The sequence below is a fragment of the Xiphophorus hellerii genome, unplaced genomic scaffold (genome assembly GCF_003331165.1).
Source record: "Xiphophorus hellerii strain 12219 unplaced genomic scaffold, Xiphophorus_hellerii-4.1 PGA_scaffold_79__1_contigs__length_250000, whole genome shotgun sequence".
NCBI classification, from domain to species: domain Eukaryota; kingdom Metazoa; phylum Chordata; class Actinopteri; order Cyprinodontiformes; family Poeciliidae; genus Xiphophorus; species Xiphophorus hellerii.
The window spans coordinates 154,434-170,695 of NW_022587654.1; the positions used below are offsets into that span (position 1 = coordinate 154,434).

At 37.6% G+C, this 16,262-nt stretch overlaps 2 protein-coding genes and 1 long non-coding RNA gene across 8 annotated transcripts in view; 2 read left to right on the top strand and 1 right to left on the bottom strand.

The window, feature by feature from the left end:
• Positions 1–1,088: 1,088 nt before the first annotated feature.
• LOC116716692 (uncharacterized) overlaps positions 1,089–16,262 on the top strand; it is a 15,893-nt gene continuing 719 nt past the window's right edge. Inside the window, exons 1-2 of the long non-coding RNA XR_004338587.1 lie at positions 1,089–1,101; positions 3,855–3,860. This is a non-coding gene — a long non-coding RNA (uncharacterized LOC116716692). The remainder of the gene's footprint in view (positions 1,102–3,854; positions 3,861–16,262) is intronic.
• On the bottom strand, positions 4,608–11,203 carry LOC116716688 (ADP-ribosylation factor-like protein 13B). Of its 6 annotated transcripts, XM_032557509.1 has the most exons (11): positions 11,090–11,203; positions 8,644–8,714; positions 8,315–8,564; positions 8,133–8,238; positions 7,294–7,496; positions 7,109–7,223; positions 6,899–7,040; positions 6,462–6,602; positions 6,138–6,206; positions 5,722–5,772; positions 4,608–5,616 (listed from the first exon to the last, which is right to left on the bottom strand). In XM_032557509.1, exons 1-11 carry the CDS (start codon positions 11,146–11,148, stop codon positions 5,603–5,605), a joined length of 1,221 nt encoding a protein of 406 aa, XP_032413400.1. In that variant the 5' UTR covers positions 11,149–11,203; the 3' UTR covers positions 4,608–5,602. The 6 variants fall into 6 exon arrangements, with proteins under 6 accessions (XP_032413400.1, XP_032413403.1, XP_032413401.1 ...); XM_032557512.1 differs by having other exon boundaries at positions 4,608–5,772; positions 6,462–6,575; XM_032557510.1 differs by having other exon boundaries at positions 4,608–5,772; positions 6,462–6,578.
• LOC116716689 (gamma-glutamylaminecyclotransferase C-like) overlaps positions 11,649–16,262 on the top strand; it is a 4,918-nt gene continuing 304 nt past the window's right edge. The window contains exons 1-2 of the mRNA XM_032557515.1: positions 11,649–11,702; positions 15,893–16,262. Of these exons, the coding sequence (XP_032413406.1) occupies positions 11,664–11,702; positions 15,893–16,262 (409 nt within the window). The 5' untranslated portion in view covers positions 11,649–11,663. The remainder of the gene's footprint in view (positions 11,703–15,892) is intronic.

Below are 16,262 nucleotides of genomic sequence, written 5' to 3' on the forward strand. Positions count from 1 at the left end.
ATGTTTTTATTTACTCTTTCAATTAAAACTATTTTGCTGACAAACTAATCAATTACAGCACAAGTCCAGTATTCTGCTTAGCTACAATATTTAACATTACAACATTTTTTTTCCCTCAGTGTCGGAGCCAAATGAAGAAATTAACTGTAAATGATATTATTAGTTCTTCCTTTAGCAAAGTGTAGAGTTAGCATGACTAAGGTGAAGACTAAGGTTTTGTCCACATGTAGCCGGTCTTTGTAAAAATAAATGTGTCTGCCACGTTGTTTAAAAAAAATAATACTGTCATACACATGAAACCACACAAACATTGCTTTAAACATGCCAAACCCATAGGGGGCAGTGTAGCACAAAGCTAAAACCTATGACAGCCAATCAGATTGCTTCAAAACAACTATAACTTCCTGTTACGAATTAAACATGCTGCCAGGAAGTACATTTGTGTGGACAGATACAATGGTAAACATAATTAGAATATAAAGTTAATAAAACACAAGACAATGTTGTTTGGGAATCAAGTCAAAGCAAGTATGTGGATGTGTTAGCACATTATTGGTCGCCGACTGTAATGTGCTGGATCTTAAATCTCCATTTTCTCAAGACATCACAAGTCTGAGTTTTTATAAACAATAATTTTAAACTTTCAGTTTTTGTGTGGATAAATTGTCAAAAAAAAAGGTATTCATTTTCCCAGATACGCAGCTATGTGTGGACAACGTCTAAAACAGGAGCATACTATGATATAGTACAATTTTATTCACCACTGTGGGAAAATATAAGCAGATTGGTTTAAACAGAAGGTTCTTTTAAATCTCTATGTGTGGTGCCGGTTCATTAGGTCTCCAAGTTTCTTCCTCACAAACATAAAGCAGTGCAAAGATCTACATGTGGCCTCCTGGAGACTTCAATGTTCCTCATTTAATGCCATCATTCTTCTACGTTTCCCTCTCTCTACTGTATGCTAATTGTTTTCCTTTTATTTTTCAACTTCAAAACTGGAACAAGCCCATTTTATGAGCATATTAAAGCTAAAAAAAACTGTAAAAAGACATGTTGGCAACACTGGAGGAAAATCAGCATTTCAGAAAAAACATACCTTCTGTTAAACATGGTGGTGGTAGAAAGATGGTCTGGGATGCTTCAGGACTTTGACAACCTGTTGTGATTAATAAAATAAAACAATATGAATTCAATTCTGAAAGCCAATATCCATCAGTTTGTGACTTTAAACTCAATTAGTTGGTTTATGCAGCAAGTCTGCCTCTGAATGACACAAAAGAAACAAAATCAAAGGAACTGGTTTGGCTGAATCTGCAATTAACTCCAAATAAGAGGAAGTCGCATTACTTTAATGAAGATGGTCATGTTTCAAAAACTCTCCAATATGAATTCAAGCTGTTCTGCAATTCCTCCATAGTGGCAGAAAAGACTAATTGTTTAGCAAAAATGAGTGAAAACCAGTTGGTAGGTTTAGGGGATTATTAGTTCTTCCATAACAAGCCAGATTTGTTTAGATTTAGATCCATGAGGGTGCAATATTTTTTGCAGCAGTGCTAACTCTCCCTGCAGGGCCTCAGTGTGGAAATAAAAGCCCTCTGTAGGCGTTTGTTCTCCCCTGAGGCTTCCTCCAGGCAGGATCTCAGGAACCCATCTCTTCCAAAATGTCCAAAATTTCTTAAAGATGTCCAAACCACCTCGACTGATTCCCTTTGAAACAAAGCAGGTGCAACTCTCTTCCAACCCAACTGAGGTCCATGTCCTACATAGACAGCATCATTAAGTCATTGTATGCTCAACTATTCAAAGACTTACAGGCAATCAGCATTCTTAGTCACTGAGTGTGTCCAACACTTTCAGAAACCCAAGCTAATGAATTTTACAAAGCAATATAATTGACTCTGGCCTCGGATCATTTAATTCAACCTCACTTTCCATCGTCATTCACCCTCTCAGCATGTAAATTAGTTATTTCTTTGCTCAAGTGCAGCATTCAAGATATATTATCCTAATTCTCCAGTGAAACAAAAACACAATCAGTTGTTTCAGAGCTATTAAGCTCTGGTATTAAGCTTTTCATCTTTGAAGGTGCATCTCATGATGATCATGCTTTAGAAATCTTTTAAAGGAAAAAAAAATTTGTTCGGTAACATTTTTAATGTGATGCTAGTTATAACAGTGGGGCTGTAAATATGAGCAGGAAAATGGCATCATAGGTGGGTGGGAGCAGTGATCATCAGTCTGATGATGTCAGGCGGCCAGTTTCTCCGAAATTTCTCAGAATATTTGTTCTTTGGGGGTTGCCCTGTCCAGCTGCATTCACTCTTCTGCAGGTACTGCTTTCACTAATTAAATATTTAGAAATGTGGCCAACACCGACTGAATGAGTTTGTTCACTTCCTGCACCAAACTACAGTTCTAGAATGGTGCAGAAAATCAACGTCATTGTTCAATTGAACCAAAAGAACTGAGTTCAATGGGAGAAATCCCAGACGGAGCAGTAAAGGGAGATGAGAATCAAGTGGAAGGCAATGGACTGACTATGTTTCAGTTGATTCTAAGAGATGCACTGCATTATATAGTGGATGACATTTAAAAAATAAACATCTGAAAACATTTATTTCAACATTATGGAGTGAATAATACTTAAAAGTACAATGTAAACTTAGTAATTAATATGTTGTAGATGTTCTTGGATGAGAAAGGTAACTTTTCTTTAGCAAATAATGACTAAAAATGATGAAATATAACCACTAAATAGTAGAAATATAGTGTTAGTTCAGCATGAGTTTGACCTAAAATTCAACGTTGCAGAGAATGGCTTGGATGGAGGCAATTTAAAGTGGTTAAAGTGACATATTTTCAGTGCAGGTGTTTAATCCATATAAGCATTTTTCCATCTGCACCACAGCTAGCCCAGCTCAAAAACTTAAAACTACATTATTCTACACTTATTTGAATGTTTCTGTGAGTGTAGAATAATCTAGTCTGGGTGTGAAGACTCCAAGTATTGTAGTTTTTAAACTAGAGCAGATTAACGATGGTCAATGTGGTGGAAAAATTAGGTAGAATCACTCTTTACCATTTTACAAAACTAAAGCAAACTTCGGCCTCATAATGTTAGGCTTTAGTGTCTGACCACACAGAAGAACTTTCTGGAAGATTTGGGAAAATAGTCAGGTCAAGGGTCAAAAGTCATTAAGCCTGAAAAATAAGTCTAATGTATGTATAAAAACTTTTGCATGTAGAATCTTTTTCCTGTAACGTCACCACACAGCATCAAGAGAAGACAGACAGAGGACACCACAAGGCATTAATACTAACATTACAAAAATAATATTACTGAACAGAAAACAATATTTATTAAATTTAGTTACCCATTAACAAGTTTTGTGAAAGGTGACGGACTGTAGGAAACACCAATAAAACTCTTGATTCACTCACCTCGGAAGTGAATCCAACATGGCGGTTCTTCCGCTGGTAAACTTTTTAGTTCCTGCCGTCAATGTGCCACAGATAACTCTGTCCTCCATAGCCCAGATTCACGAATAAGTCTCGCTGTTCTTCGTCTTCTCCATAATTTGACTCAAAATACATTTTAATGTTGTGAAGAGCTAGTACCACTCACAAAAAAAGCAGAGGAAAGGTAGCTAGCCACTTCTTTTTAGCTAACATTAACAACATTAATATAAATGTTATAAATGTAAAGCTGTGGGTTTCGAACCAACAGTCCCGCAAGAAACCCACGTCGTGGTTATTTATATTTAAAGTAACTACAAAAAAGTAAAAACTTCCGCTTCGTGTCAGGGCTAATTCTTCATTGATTAAAAACATCGAGCACGTGAGCAATGACGCAGGACGCTGTTAAAATGAATGCGTCACACTCTGAGCATGCGCAGTTTGTGTCAGAATGAAAAGGCCTACTTTCTATGGCTAACATGAAAACAATGGAAACGGATTGGGGACACTTAAAAAATCTGACTTTTTTCCTCTTTTGAGCTAGTTTGGTGGCGTTTAACATATTTGAAATAAATAAATAAAAGCAGCACTTATTGACACTTTATCACCAAGGTGCAATATTAATATATGGTATCTCTTGCTTTTACATTAGTATTTAACAAAGCTAATTTCAGCTTCATCTCATCTTTTAGCTCCTACTTATTCACATACATAATATATATATTTAGTTACTCTTATTTATTGATTAGGCTTCTTAAACTGGGACTTGATTAGAAATTTAGTAACATAACCGTGTAAATATGCACTGGTATGACAATAAAAATCCCATTATATGTTTTATACATAACTTTTAAAACCCAAGAACAGTTTTAGGTTATGTTTTGGTTCCTTATCTACCTTCAGTTTTAAAATGACTAAATCTGACAACCAAATCCATCCCAACAGTGTTAGATTCATCAGCAGAAAGTACTGAACAACAACCGAGTCGTGACGCTCAGAAAGCGATCTGAATGCTAATAGGTTCCAAAAATAAAACAAACAAACACTCCACATTCACAGGAACCACACTTCTAATCTGGCAACAGCATGAACAAATGATTCTAATCAGTTCTTTAAATATTTAAAACATCTTTAATAGTGCTCTTATAAAATTTCAGGATAGAAAAAGAATCTTTATTTTTTCAAACATTTGGATCATCACTGCACTACAGATCCAAAATCCATATTGTGTTTTTAAAGTGATGTTTGTTTCTTCACTTCCTTCCTCCTGCTGACTCTTATAAGACAGAAATAAAATAAAATGAAATCAGAGCCATTTCATTGGTAAACATGGGAGGAAATATCACTTTAAAAACACAAGCACAGTGTAAACAGCAGAATGCATGAAAAAGTATGAAGCCCTGTAGCTTTTTTCATATTTTCTAACTGGAAATAAAGTGGTATAAAAACGTATCTAAAAAGATTTTGAGAATTTGCTTTTTTTTTCTTGTAACAGCAATGAAAATTTTAGTGTTTTTCTGGAGTTTAATCAGCTGATATAAATATGTAAAAAGCTATGAAAAGCAAAGACATCTCTACCATCTCGTTCATGTTCATCATGATTACATCAAGCTTACACTACGAATCTCAAAGTGCAAAAATAAATGACAGTTCATTTTTAATGGCAATCAGTATACAAATATATTTCTTCAAAACAAACACATAGAAAACTTAGCGCAAAAAGTAGGGAAATCTGTATTTGATCGATTATTTCTTGGTTGTAACGCTGCAACATTTGTTGACCAATTCAGTTTATTTCTCCTGAAATGGTGCCGCAGTTATAAGATTTTTTATAAACTTGACAACTTCACCATTCTAGAGGAAATAAAGAGTATTTACAACTGCATTGTAACAACAAAGAAACAACTGAGCAACTTGAACGTCCTTTCTTATTGTGCTAAGGTTAGATGAGGTTTTATTTACATTGCTTCTTGGTTTAAAGTGTTTTAGTTGGATGCACTGACTCCCAACTTTCAATACTGATCAATAATAGAAAAATCTATTGTTTTGGTGCACAGTTCCGCATGAAACTCTGCTTCGTTTTCCTCCTCTGTTCAGCTCAATCCGCTGGCTCCCGCGGTTGTCCCATTGGTGTGGTTTTGGTGGTCTACACCGCGCTCGCTTGGGACAGAAAGCACAGAAAAGAGCTGTGATTGGTCAAAAGCTGACCTCAGTCAGTGAGACGGTCAGTGAAGGAGCTTTAAGAGATGACATCTTGAGAGTCACCGTTAGGTCGCGGCCTGTTGGCGAGCGGCGGGAGCGGTTTCTTGTAAAACTCTGCGAAAGGCAGGAGAAAAGGTTTGACTGGGTTACTAAACTACATCCGTCGAGGAGCCGCAGGAGGCACGGCGATGGGGTGGTGATGATGTGGAGAGAAAATGAGTTAGTGCAACCGACAACAGTGAAGCGCATGCCTGGTGAGATGCGGGAGGGGAAAGAACCGGAGTGTCGCATTTTAAGGCGGACAGATCAGAGTTTTTCCAAAAATGGAGAAACAAACGTTGGGTTTTCCCTTATAAAGGTTGATTTAAGAAAAACTGGCCGCAAGACTTAAACATGAACGCATGTGAGGTTAGCTGGAACCAGGAAGGAGTTAGTGCGATGACGACATGAGGTGATGATGACATCACAGGCGGCTTTACCAGAATGTCCCGAGTCCCCGATCGGCTCGAGTTTGGGCAGCCGAGAGACTTTGGGCGTGGCCCATCCCACTGGAGGAAGGAGACGAATAAAACAAAGTGATGAGGGGAAAAAAACAGAGAGAGAGAGAGAGAGACAGCGGCGGCGCTGGTCCTCCATCACTGAAACAACTGATCTACAGAGCTACAAGTCAGAGACGTTACAGGAAACAGATTGAAAACAACGAGGAAGAAAATATGGATAAGAAGGAAGGAAGGAAAGATAGACATAAGTAAAGTAGATAGGAAGTGAGGTTGTAGGCTTCCAGTGTTGACCATCAGACTGACCGGGTGGCGGCGGCGGCGTTGGGCTCTCTGTGGGGCCGTCGTCGGCCCTCAGCGGGTCGACCCGGTGCTTCCTCTTCAGATGTAGTTTGCTCGTCTTCTTCTTGCTCTGCTCGCCTGCTGGGACCGACAGGCTGGTGTTGACTGCTGACACATGGCTTCAGTTACTCTTAGGAGGATTTTTACGACGCTGCATTTTTAAATTTTACTTGTTTTGTTTATTTTGGATATTTAAAATATCTTCCAATTAAAGTGTTAAATGTTGATTAGAATTTAAAGTTCATTGATTTTTGAGAATGCGTTCTTGCATTATTATGTCATATTATCGTTTCTAACAATAATTACTGGGACGATTTATCGTCAGATAAATATGTTATTGTGACCCTCCTCCTTGTCCGATTAATCGTCTAATTATCTCGTTAGAGAGAACAGGAACTCACCAGGCGTCGTGTTTTCTGCTGTTTGTCTCGTGTTGTTTGGCTCTCCAGCGTTGTCCTCCTCATCCTCCTCTTCCTCTTTCTCCTTTGGACCGTTACTCCTGTCTCCTAACTCTAGCTGCTCCTGCGTCTCTGTCTCTTCTCTCTGGAGAAGGAAATATTTAATTTTTTTGCTTGTTGAAGCGGTGGCGGTGTTAAGCGGCGATCGTGAACCTTGGAGATTAAGTCTCCAATGGGCTGGAAGGGGCTCTGCATGTTCCCGTCGTCAGCCTCGTCCTCCTGGACGGGCCGTCCTTCCCGCTCTGCTTCCTCGCGCTCCAGCCGTTCCCTGTGGACAGAACGAACGACTTAGTTTCTGGTTTTCGGAGTCGTCCTCTTGTCCTTTGTTGTGTCCTCACCTCTCCTCTCGTATCCGCCTCACCCTCTCCGCTCTCTCCTTCTTGTCCTGCTCCTCCAGCGCGCGCTGCTCCGCCGTGTCCTTCTGCACGCGCTCAGCAATCGCCTCGTAGTCTTTGGCGATGTTGCTGAGTAGCCATGTCAGGCCCTTCTTGATGGACTTGTCCACCTTCTTTCCACATCCTAAGATGGCGGAGCACGGTTCCTGGAGTCGATGCATGGTTTTAAAACCAGGTTTAAAACTTTCAATTCAGAAAACCTAACAGTTAGCCTGGGTTAGTTAAGCTAATCTACAGTAATGTACTAAATTATACTGAAGTAAGAGTTACATTACTTCAATATATTTTACTTAAGTAAAAGTAGCCAAGAAAGTACTTATGTAGAAGGTATTTGGTAAAAAAATACTAACTGATCAAATTATCATTTAATATTTAGAAAGTACATAATCAGATGGACCAAAATATAAAGTTAAGTGGAACTTTTGGTATTTTAAAATGACAATAATTTCTAAGTAAAATAATTACAAAATCAGGCAAAAGAAGAATTTTCCAGATCAATAAAAAATTTATGAAACTTTAACAGAAACTGCAGGTGTCTGGTCAATTTTTGGTTAAAACATGTTTGTTTTTCATTCAGTGGGTAGAAAATCCAAAAATTTTACTCAAGTAAGAGTAGAAAGTACAGCATAGTAAAAATACTCCTCAACTCAAAAAAGTTACTCAAGTAAACAAAACTAAGTAAATGTAACTAGTAACTTTTTTAAATGTCCTTTTATTAGTATTTTTACTACGCTGTACTTTTTACTTTTACTTCAGTAAACCCGTTAGACTGAAACACTCACGATCTGACAGAGACACTTGTTCTCGTTAACGAGTTTCTCCAGCGACAGGTTCTCGATGATGTCGGCCTCCGCCAGCGCCCCCTCCAGGTCTTGTTTGTTAGCAAGTCTGAGAGCGGAGAGGAAGTCCAGAAATCACTGAGCTGAAGGGAAAACTAAATTCAGAATTTTTGATCTGGACTTACACCAGGACGGGTTTTCCAGCGATGCGCGGGTGCTGCAGGACCTGCGCCATGGTCTCCTTCGTCTCCTGGATGCGCTGCACGTCGCTGGAGTCCACCACGAACACCACGCCGTGGGACTCCGAGTAGTAGTTCTTCCAGATGTCGCGGATCCGCTTCCCGCCTCCCAGGTCGAAGATGGTCACCTCGAACTTCCCCTGCTTCAGGTCCACCTTGGAGAAGCCCACAGTGGGAGCCACGTCCTGCGGATTCTCTGCAGGGAAACCCAAATGACGCAAAATCTGTCCTGCAGCTTCATTCACGGCTTAAAACTCACGGCTGAGGAAACCAACCTCCCTGGATTCCTCGCACCGCCGCCGTCTTCCCCGCGTTATCCAGACCCACCATCACCAGGGTCACCTTTCTGTGAGGAACATAAAGTCATCACTGCTACTGCTGAACAGAGGCAGCCTGCAGAACCACCTGGTATTATGATGCATCTGATAAGCTAGAGAGCGTCAGCAGCAGTCATAACACTGGTGACCAAGATGAGGCTGCATCACCGCTCCGACGGTTTAAGCTGATTAAAGAGATAATAATAAATATTTTTAGCTATTTTGATGTCAGCTAAGCAGATACTCATAAAAGGAGAATTTTTAGCTAATTAAAAAGATAATATTATTTATTTTTAGCTATTTTTCTGTCAAACTTTGCAGCTAAGCAGGAAATTGAAAAGGATTTTTTTTTTAACAAACTAAAGCGATAATATTCAATTTTTTTTCCCATTTTGCTGTCAAACTTTACGGATAAGTAAGGATTTACAAAAAGAGAGAACGTATTATTAGCTGATTAAAGAGATAACATTAAATATTTTCAGCTAAGAAGATATTTAAAACTGATATTTTCTTTTAGCTCAGTGAAGAAATAATATAAAATATTTTTAGACATTTTGCATTCAAGCTTTGAGGTATTTAAAAAAGGAGAATATTATACTGTAAATGAAACAAGAGCAGCAGTGCTATCACTATAGCAACAAAAATGAAATGAAAATGAGAAATACTAAACTGTGTTTTCAACTAAATGTAAGTATATTAATCTATTCTGATTTATTTGTATTCAATGCATTAGTCTCAGAAATGAGGCATTACTTTCTACTCAAACAATTCACACAGGAAGTTGAGAAATACAGCAGCTTCTTAAAGCAACAGTAACCTTCCAGGTTTTCCATCACAAACCAAAACAAATCTCTAAGCAAACAGTCAGAACATCGCCGTAGCGACCAACAACCCGCCTCCATGTCTCTCCGCACACTTAACTTTGACATCTGCGCCTAAAAGACATCAAACGCACAATCCATGTGACCGTCCTCTGCAGCCAGCTGGCCTTCATCGGTCCAGGAGCTGAGGCGCCGTCCGCTAACCCATAACGCTACAGTCGTCGCCGCTGGACACCAGCAACAGCAGCATGAAGGAGACCCACTGAAGCGACCTGGCTGCGGGATTAGTCTGGGATTTCTGACTAAGTCTTAAGGATCAGATGTTTCAGTCATCACGTGAGTAAAGTACTGTTGATTACTGGCTGCTGTCTGGTGAAATATGTGACAATAATAACAAGTATGATGCAGAAAACGAAAGATATGATAGATTTATGCCTTAGCATCAACTTCTCAACTAGTTCTTGTAATAAAATCATTAGAAAAAGGGTTTTGTTAGCTTATAATTGATTTTAAATCAATTTATTAAAAAGAAACATATTGATTTTGTTGTATTGCATGTTATACCAGTTTTTATTCTTTATTTTTGAATCTATGTATTAATTCTTTCAAACAAACAAACATCTCTTAGCTGCAAATTTTTTATGATGAGCGTTTTACAGCTCATGAATTGTTTAGTTGGGTTTTTCTGCAAACAATTTTTTTCCTAATGTTTTTTAATTTTGTAAAAACTTTTATGCTGCCCTTATTGTGTATTAATACATAAATAAATGGTTATATGTTGCTGAATTATCAGCATACACACAAGTTGATCAAAATGTTTTTTTACAGATTTCTGACTTTAATCTCGAATGTAAATAAATAGGAAAACATAAACGCTTACACATCCTTTGCCCCAATTTATTATATTTGTGAATTTTTTTTTTTTGCCATTTGTGTTAGACTGATAAAAATGTGTGGACAGATTGGCGATAAGCAAATAAAAAGTTTAATCATAATATCTTGCTGCATTTATTACTACTTAAATTACAATAAGAAGAACATAAAAAAAATTTATTACCTCTAAACAAACAAGACAAATCTGGATTGTTTTCAATCATATCTGGATTAAACAGCTAAATTTACCAGCAAGTTTTTTAAGTCTGCAAACTTCATCAGCTACAGTTTATAGTTATTATCACAGGATAACTTATTCCTATAATTATATTTATAATAATTAACCATCTCTACTTCTGCATACTGCATAAAAAGCTTAATTTTTAGGATTGTTTGCATTTGTTCTACACCAAAAATAAGAGATAAATGTAAAAACTCCATTATTATCATAGGCTTGTGTGATCCTGAAGCGTGAGGTGATATTAAAATAAAGCAAATATGGTTTTCCCCTAACGGAGTATTAATGATGAGTGATCTATCATTTAATTTTATCTAATAAAATATCTATAAAGAGCATTAGAAATGGTTTAGACTGCAGGAATCTTGCGCTACATGACGCAATCTGTGAATGCGCTGCACTGATTGGACCTCCAGCTCTGTTATTTATCATTCTGGTCTTTTTAAAAGAAAAAGAAAAGACTTCAACTCACCTGGCAGGTTCCTGCCAACGTTTCAGCCAGCTGCAACAGTTCGCCATCAAACTAAACATGTCAGTCCGCCTCCAGATCGCAGCAGCTGGTTAGGTGGTCATCGATCCAAGGGGGGGCTATCTAGCTATCCAGATGAACGATCCTGTCAGTCACGAGTTGCTACATCATTGCGAGCTAACTCATCATGCCAGCAGCGTTAGCAGCCCTCTACTTACTCGACATGAGTGAAAATAGTAAAACAGCTTTAATAAACGACACCGACTCGATTGAAAACGATTCCCAGGACTACAAAAATCCCGTTATCCAAGGCTACCTAGAGCTAACGCAGCTAGCAGTAACGGTAGGCTAATTTGTCTGGAACTCAACGGACGAGGGAGTCTTAAAATCCTGCGACGAGAAGCCGAGCTCCGTCGATAAGTTGCTGGAAAAGTGTATAGAAACAGCCACTATTTCACCGAAGAAACATCGTCCACTTAGCTCGTAGCGGCTCTTTGTTTACGCCGTCGATTCTGCTGCTAGGCTGCGGACGTGATGACGTCATCTTCCGAGAGCGTGCGACGGACGCTGATGCCAAATGATTCCTTTATTACTTCAGTTGCCTACAATTTTCCTTGTAATATTTTTTAAATATTAAATATTGCATTCAAATTACATTTTGATTTTAATTTACAATAAAAAAATTAGGAAATTATAGCTTATTATAGTTTTTTTAATGTATTTTATTTAATTAATGTATCACTTTTATTTCATGTTATGTTTTATTTTTGTGTTTTATGTCGGATTTTCTAGTAGTAGTTAGCTCTCCATTTCTAATCTTTTGCTTAGGATAAGATTTGCTCAGGTAAAACAAATTATAATAATTTCAAAGATTAAAAAAAAATACTTTCAAATAATAATTTGGTTTGTTAAGGAGGAAAAATAAATAAATAAACATTAAATAATGTTTTTAAAAACTGTTTCCTGTAATTTCCTTGATACTATTTTGCCGTTTTACTATCAATGGAGGAATAGCGAGGCAGTTTAGATACAGAGGAAAAGAAGGTGGAAAGCTGGAAAAAATATCAGGGAAATTAAGTTTTAAAGTGATGTGAAATCAGAAGTGGCAGTTTGTACGCTTTACTTTTCTGCTTATATGCTCTATCAGCTCCAAATATTAAATTTTCATATTATCCACTTTGCCGAAGTGAACTCTTAGTGGCTAAAAGAAATAAAGACGCAGTTTAGATTTAAAAAATGATTCATTTCTCTTTATTGCATCACCAGAGCTGGTGAAGATCTCTCATAATGCAGAAGCTGAAAGTTTATTAGATCTCAGTGGATTTGCAGGCTGAGTCAGCAGGCCGCGTTCCTGGCAGATTTACTATCAGCCATCTTGAATTGGAAAATAAAACACGCAAATGCACTTTAGTCTCTTGGATCAGCTCATTTCAACAATGAACTTTGAGAGGAGCACATTTAAAATGAAAAAGCTGTTGTTTGGGGGTTTCATCCATCTTCTGCACCAGGCGTGACCTTTATTTGTCCTTCAGGCATTAGAGAAAGGACAATAATGAATAAATTTGACTCCAGATCTGGAAGAACTCCTGATTTAAAACCTCTGCCATAATTCTGCTGTAAGCGTATTAAAGCTGCCATATCTCAGTGCTGCTAAGTTGATTTTAATGGCGCCAGCTGTGTAAATTGCAGAAGGCTAACTGCTTTGTTTCCGTGTTTTTATTTACAAGCCTCCATCTGGGAACGTCTGGTATTCATATGTGTTGGGGAAATGTGTGGCCTATTAAAGAAATTACGTTGTTTGTCTTTTCACTGTAGCAAATGTTTTTTCCCCATCATATTGTGACTATTTTCTACAACAGAAATCAATAATGAAGATTTCTAATTTATCAGAAGCAAAGAATATTTACAGATATTTTTTTCTGTTTTGATTGTTTGGTAAAATTAAAAAAATTTTCTGTGTTATATGAACTGAAATCACAAATGTCCAAATAATATTTAGTAAAACTGATTTTCAAAGTTAGTCCTCGGTTTTGAACCTGATTAAAATGAGTGTGGATGCATTTTTGAGCAGATGAAAATAGAAATATGAGGATATATCTGCATATTTTTCAAGATTAAGATCAAGATTTATTTTAGTCGCTTAAACCATTGATTGTAAAAATAAAACTTTAAATTCAAGATAAATCTATTCACTAGTGGTTAGCCAAAAAAAAAAATGCATAAACAACATGAGATTTAGCAAACAAAGAGAAAACAAAACAAAACCCTACCAGCTCTACTATTGATTATTATGATAAAATCTGAATTAAATCATTTTCAAACTGTCGTTATACTTATTATGAATTTTTATAATATAATGTATAGTATAATTTATATTATCTCATGTAACCGTCGGGGAAACGATGATCTTTAATGTGTAAAATTATGTCAGAGCTGAAGTTACAGTTTTCTATACCGGAGTCGCTTGTGCGCATGCGTGAAGGACATAACCTGAGCTTGCTCCACATGACCCAAACTCAAACCGGTTCTTCCCGTTCTGCAAGGTAAGACCACTGAACCAGTTTTACGTCTGCAGGTATATTCCTCTAATAAAAACGATTGAATTTAGTACACTACGTAGGCCGTGATGACGTCATTATAGAGCAGTTTGTGGTTTATTACTCCGGCCAGAAAGCCGCTTCTGCTCCGATGTTTCTATTTGAGACGTTGCATAATGTATAGTTAAAGATCTGCACGCTGCAAAACCACACCAACAATAGAAATGTTCACCTAGAGCAGCTCTGATGTTCATATAAGGATCATTTGTAGATAATGTTTGATTTTTAAAGCTACCAGATGGACACAATTAGTTTAGTAATGGTAGATTTTGTTGAAAACTTAAAAAAAAATTGTTGTTTAAAATATTACATAAATTATTTTGTAGAATCTATTTGCGGAAGTTTGACCACATAGGCAGATGCTCAGGGCAGAATCAAAAAGGGGGCGCACAAGCACCAAATCAAAAGAAAAAATTATTTATTTCTCTGCTGTGAAGTTTTGTTTTGGTTGTATGGACTAATGGAGAGGTGGTGCAGCCATGTTAATTATTAAGTCTAATGAGCCGCTAAAGGAATATCTAAATCATAAAAAATCACCTTATCAAGGTTTCAGTCTTTATAGAGCTTAAATAAGGACTAATAAATATTTTTATTGACACTTTCGACAGCAAACCGCTCTGTACAGCAGTTCTTTGAAGGCTTTTCACACCGTTGGTTACGTAACACTAAGAACAAGATTTATCAGTGTTTCTGCAGGACGCCAAGAAACCAGCTGTAATCTGTCAATATTTAGAAAGCATACCTGCTAAGTGCAAATCAACAAAATTGTTTAATATTAAATGATCAACAAGCTGCATTAGTGCTGCAGTTCAGTATCTTTTTTAAATCTTCTTTTATTAAACCATTTTCGACAGATGCAAGAATCAGTGTACTGATCTATACAAACTGTATCTATAAAAATAGAAAAATAACTTTACTACTATTCCCATGAGTGGATCGGTGGCAAAAGTCTTATTAAAATATGTTTTTGGTCAAATTTCTAAACAGGTTCTTTCTTCGCTCCTGCAGTACCTTCTTATTCCAGCAGGTGTCAGTACAACGCCTTCACTCTCAGCTGAGGTCAAGTCGAACTGCGTTAAATCAAGTTAAGTTAACTTTAAAGCAAATAATAAACCAGAGTGATTATGTTTCTGGGTGGGATTTTGCTGTGAGATTACCCAGAATCCATTTTCTTCTACTGAGAAAGACGTGTGACGGGTGTCACGTGTGCGCATGCGTGAACCAATATCCTGGGGTTACTCTTGACTCGAGTCCTGGAAGGTAAGAAGACCACTGCGTCTGTTTTACGTTTACTGGGATCTTCAGTTGTTCGGGGCTCAGCAAAAACTACGGAGGCCGGGATGGTCCAGACTATTTATTAGTCAATAAAAGCTGATAAAATGGGATTTGAACCCTGACGTCAGCTTTATGGCTCATTAAACCGGTCAGACAGCTGCAGATCGCTGGTTTCTCTCTTATCTTCTGTCACTGCTGCTTTTATTTTACGATTTGAGACGTTAATAAATGCATAATTAAAGATCCGTTGTAATAACAGCAGAATTAGAAATGCTCGGTTGTAACTGCATGGAGGAAATGTTGGATCATCCAGTGCCGACCTCGGTTCCGTGTTAGTTTGCTCCTAAAGTGTTATTCATTTACCAACTCAGTCTAACCTGCGTTCAGTTCAGCCTTTGAATTTTGTTTTTTTAATGCTTCCAAATATATCAGAGTTTACGTCCTTGTTCATATATTTTAAATGTAGATGTTTATGTTGTGTTTTTGTATGGAGGGCCACAAGGGACAAAATTACCTAAATACATAATGTAGAATCAAATAAATGTTTAAAGAATTTGGCTGAATTTCAAGTCCCTAAATTCAAAGTGCATGATTTTGTGTTTTTGAAAGCTGCAGTTTGTCCGCAGATAAGATGTTTTCTTGTTAACCTAAATTTTTTCCTCCACCATTAGCACATTTAGCAGTAAGCCCCTCCTCCTGGCTCTGATTGGTTGTTTCTGGTTGGGGTCATTTCTTCAGATCAATCTTTTCATGCAATTTCCGTCTCAAACTTTCAGGACATGGTGACAATTTTTACAAATATGTAAAAACCATAGTTTATAAAATTTACATACTGCAGCTTTAAGTTGTACTTTTTTCTAGATATGTAAATAATATTGATTCAATGCGGGTGAACAAACCAGAACTATACCAATAATCCTTCTTTATTTCCCAGGTGCCTTCAGTCTTCATGCATCGTGTTTTTGTTTACGGCTCCCTAAAGAGGGGCCAACCCAATTACCCCTACATGACAGACAGCAGTAATGGAAAGGCCGAGTTCCTCGGTACCGCCGTCACCGTCCAGAAGTATCCACTGGTGATCGCTACCAAGTATAACATCCCTTTCCTCCTTAACCTTCCTGGACAAGGTAAGAGAGTTAATGGGGAAATCTACCAAGTGGACGAAAAGATGCTGCAATACCTGGACTGGTTCGAGAAGGTTCCCACCATGTACCAGCGGACTGTAGTGGAGCTGGAAATCAAGATGGCGGACAAGGAGGAGAAGCTGTCGCCTGGAAGCATCATGGAGGCGTTTGTGTACAGCA

What these genes read in the sequence shown, in the direction of transcription:
- LOC116716688 (XM_032557508.1), bottom strand. Translation starts at nt 11,148, where the DNA reads ATGTTTAGTTTGATGGCGAACTGTTGCAGCTGGCTGAAACGTTGGCAG. An exon ending in ACAAGTGTCTCTGTCAGATC is followed by an intron (nt 7,497 to 8,132) that starts GTGAGTGTTTCA and finishes CATCGACTCCAG; the next exon opens with GAACCGTGCTCCGCCATCTT. An exon ending in CGGGGACTCGGGACATTCTG is followed by an intron (nt 5,773 to 6,137) that starts GTAAAGCCGCCT and finishes TGCCTTTCGCAG; the next exon opens with AGTTTTACAAGAAACCGCTC.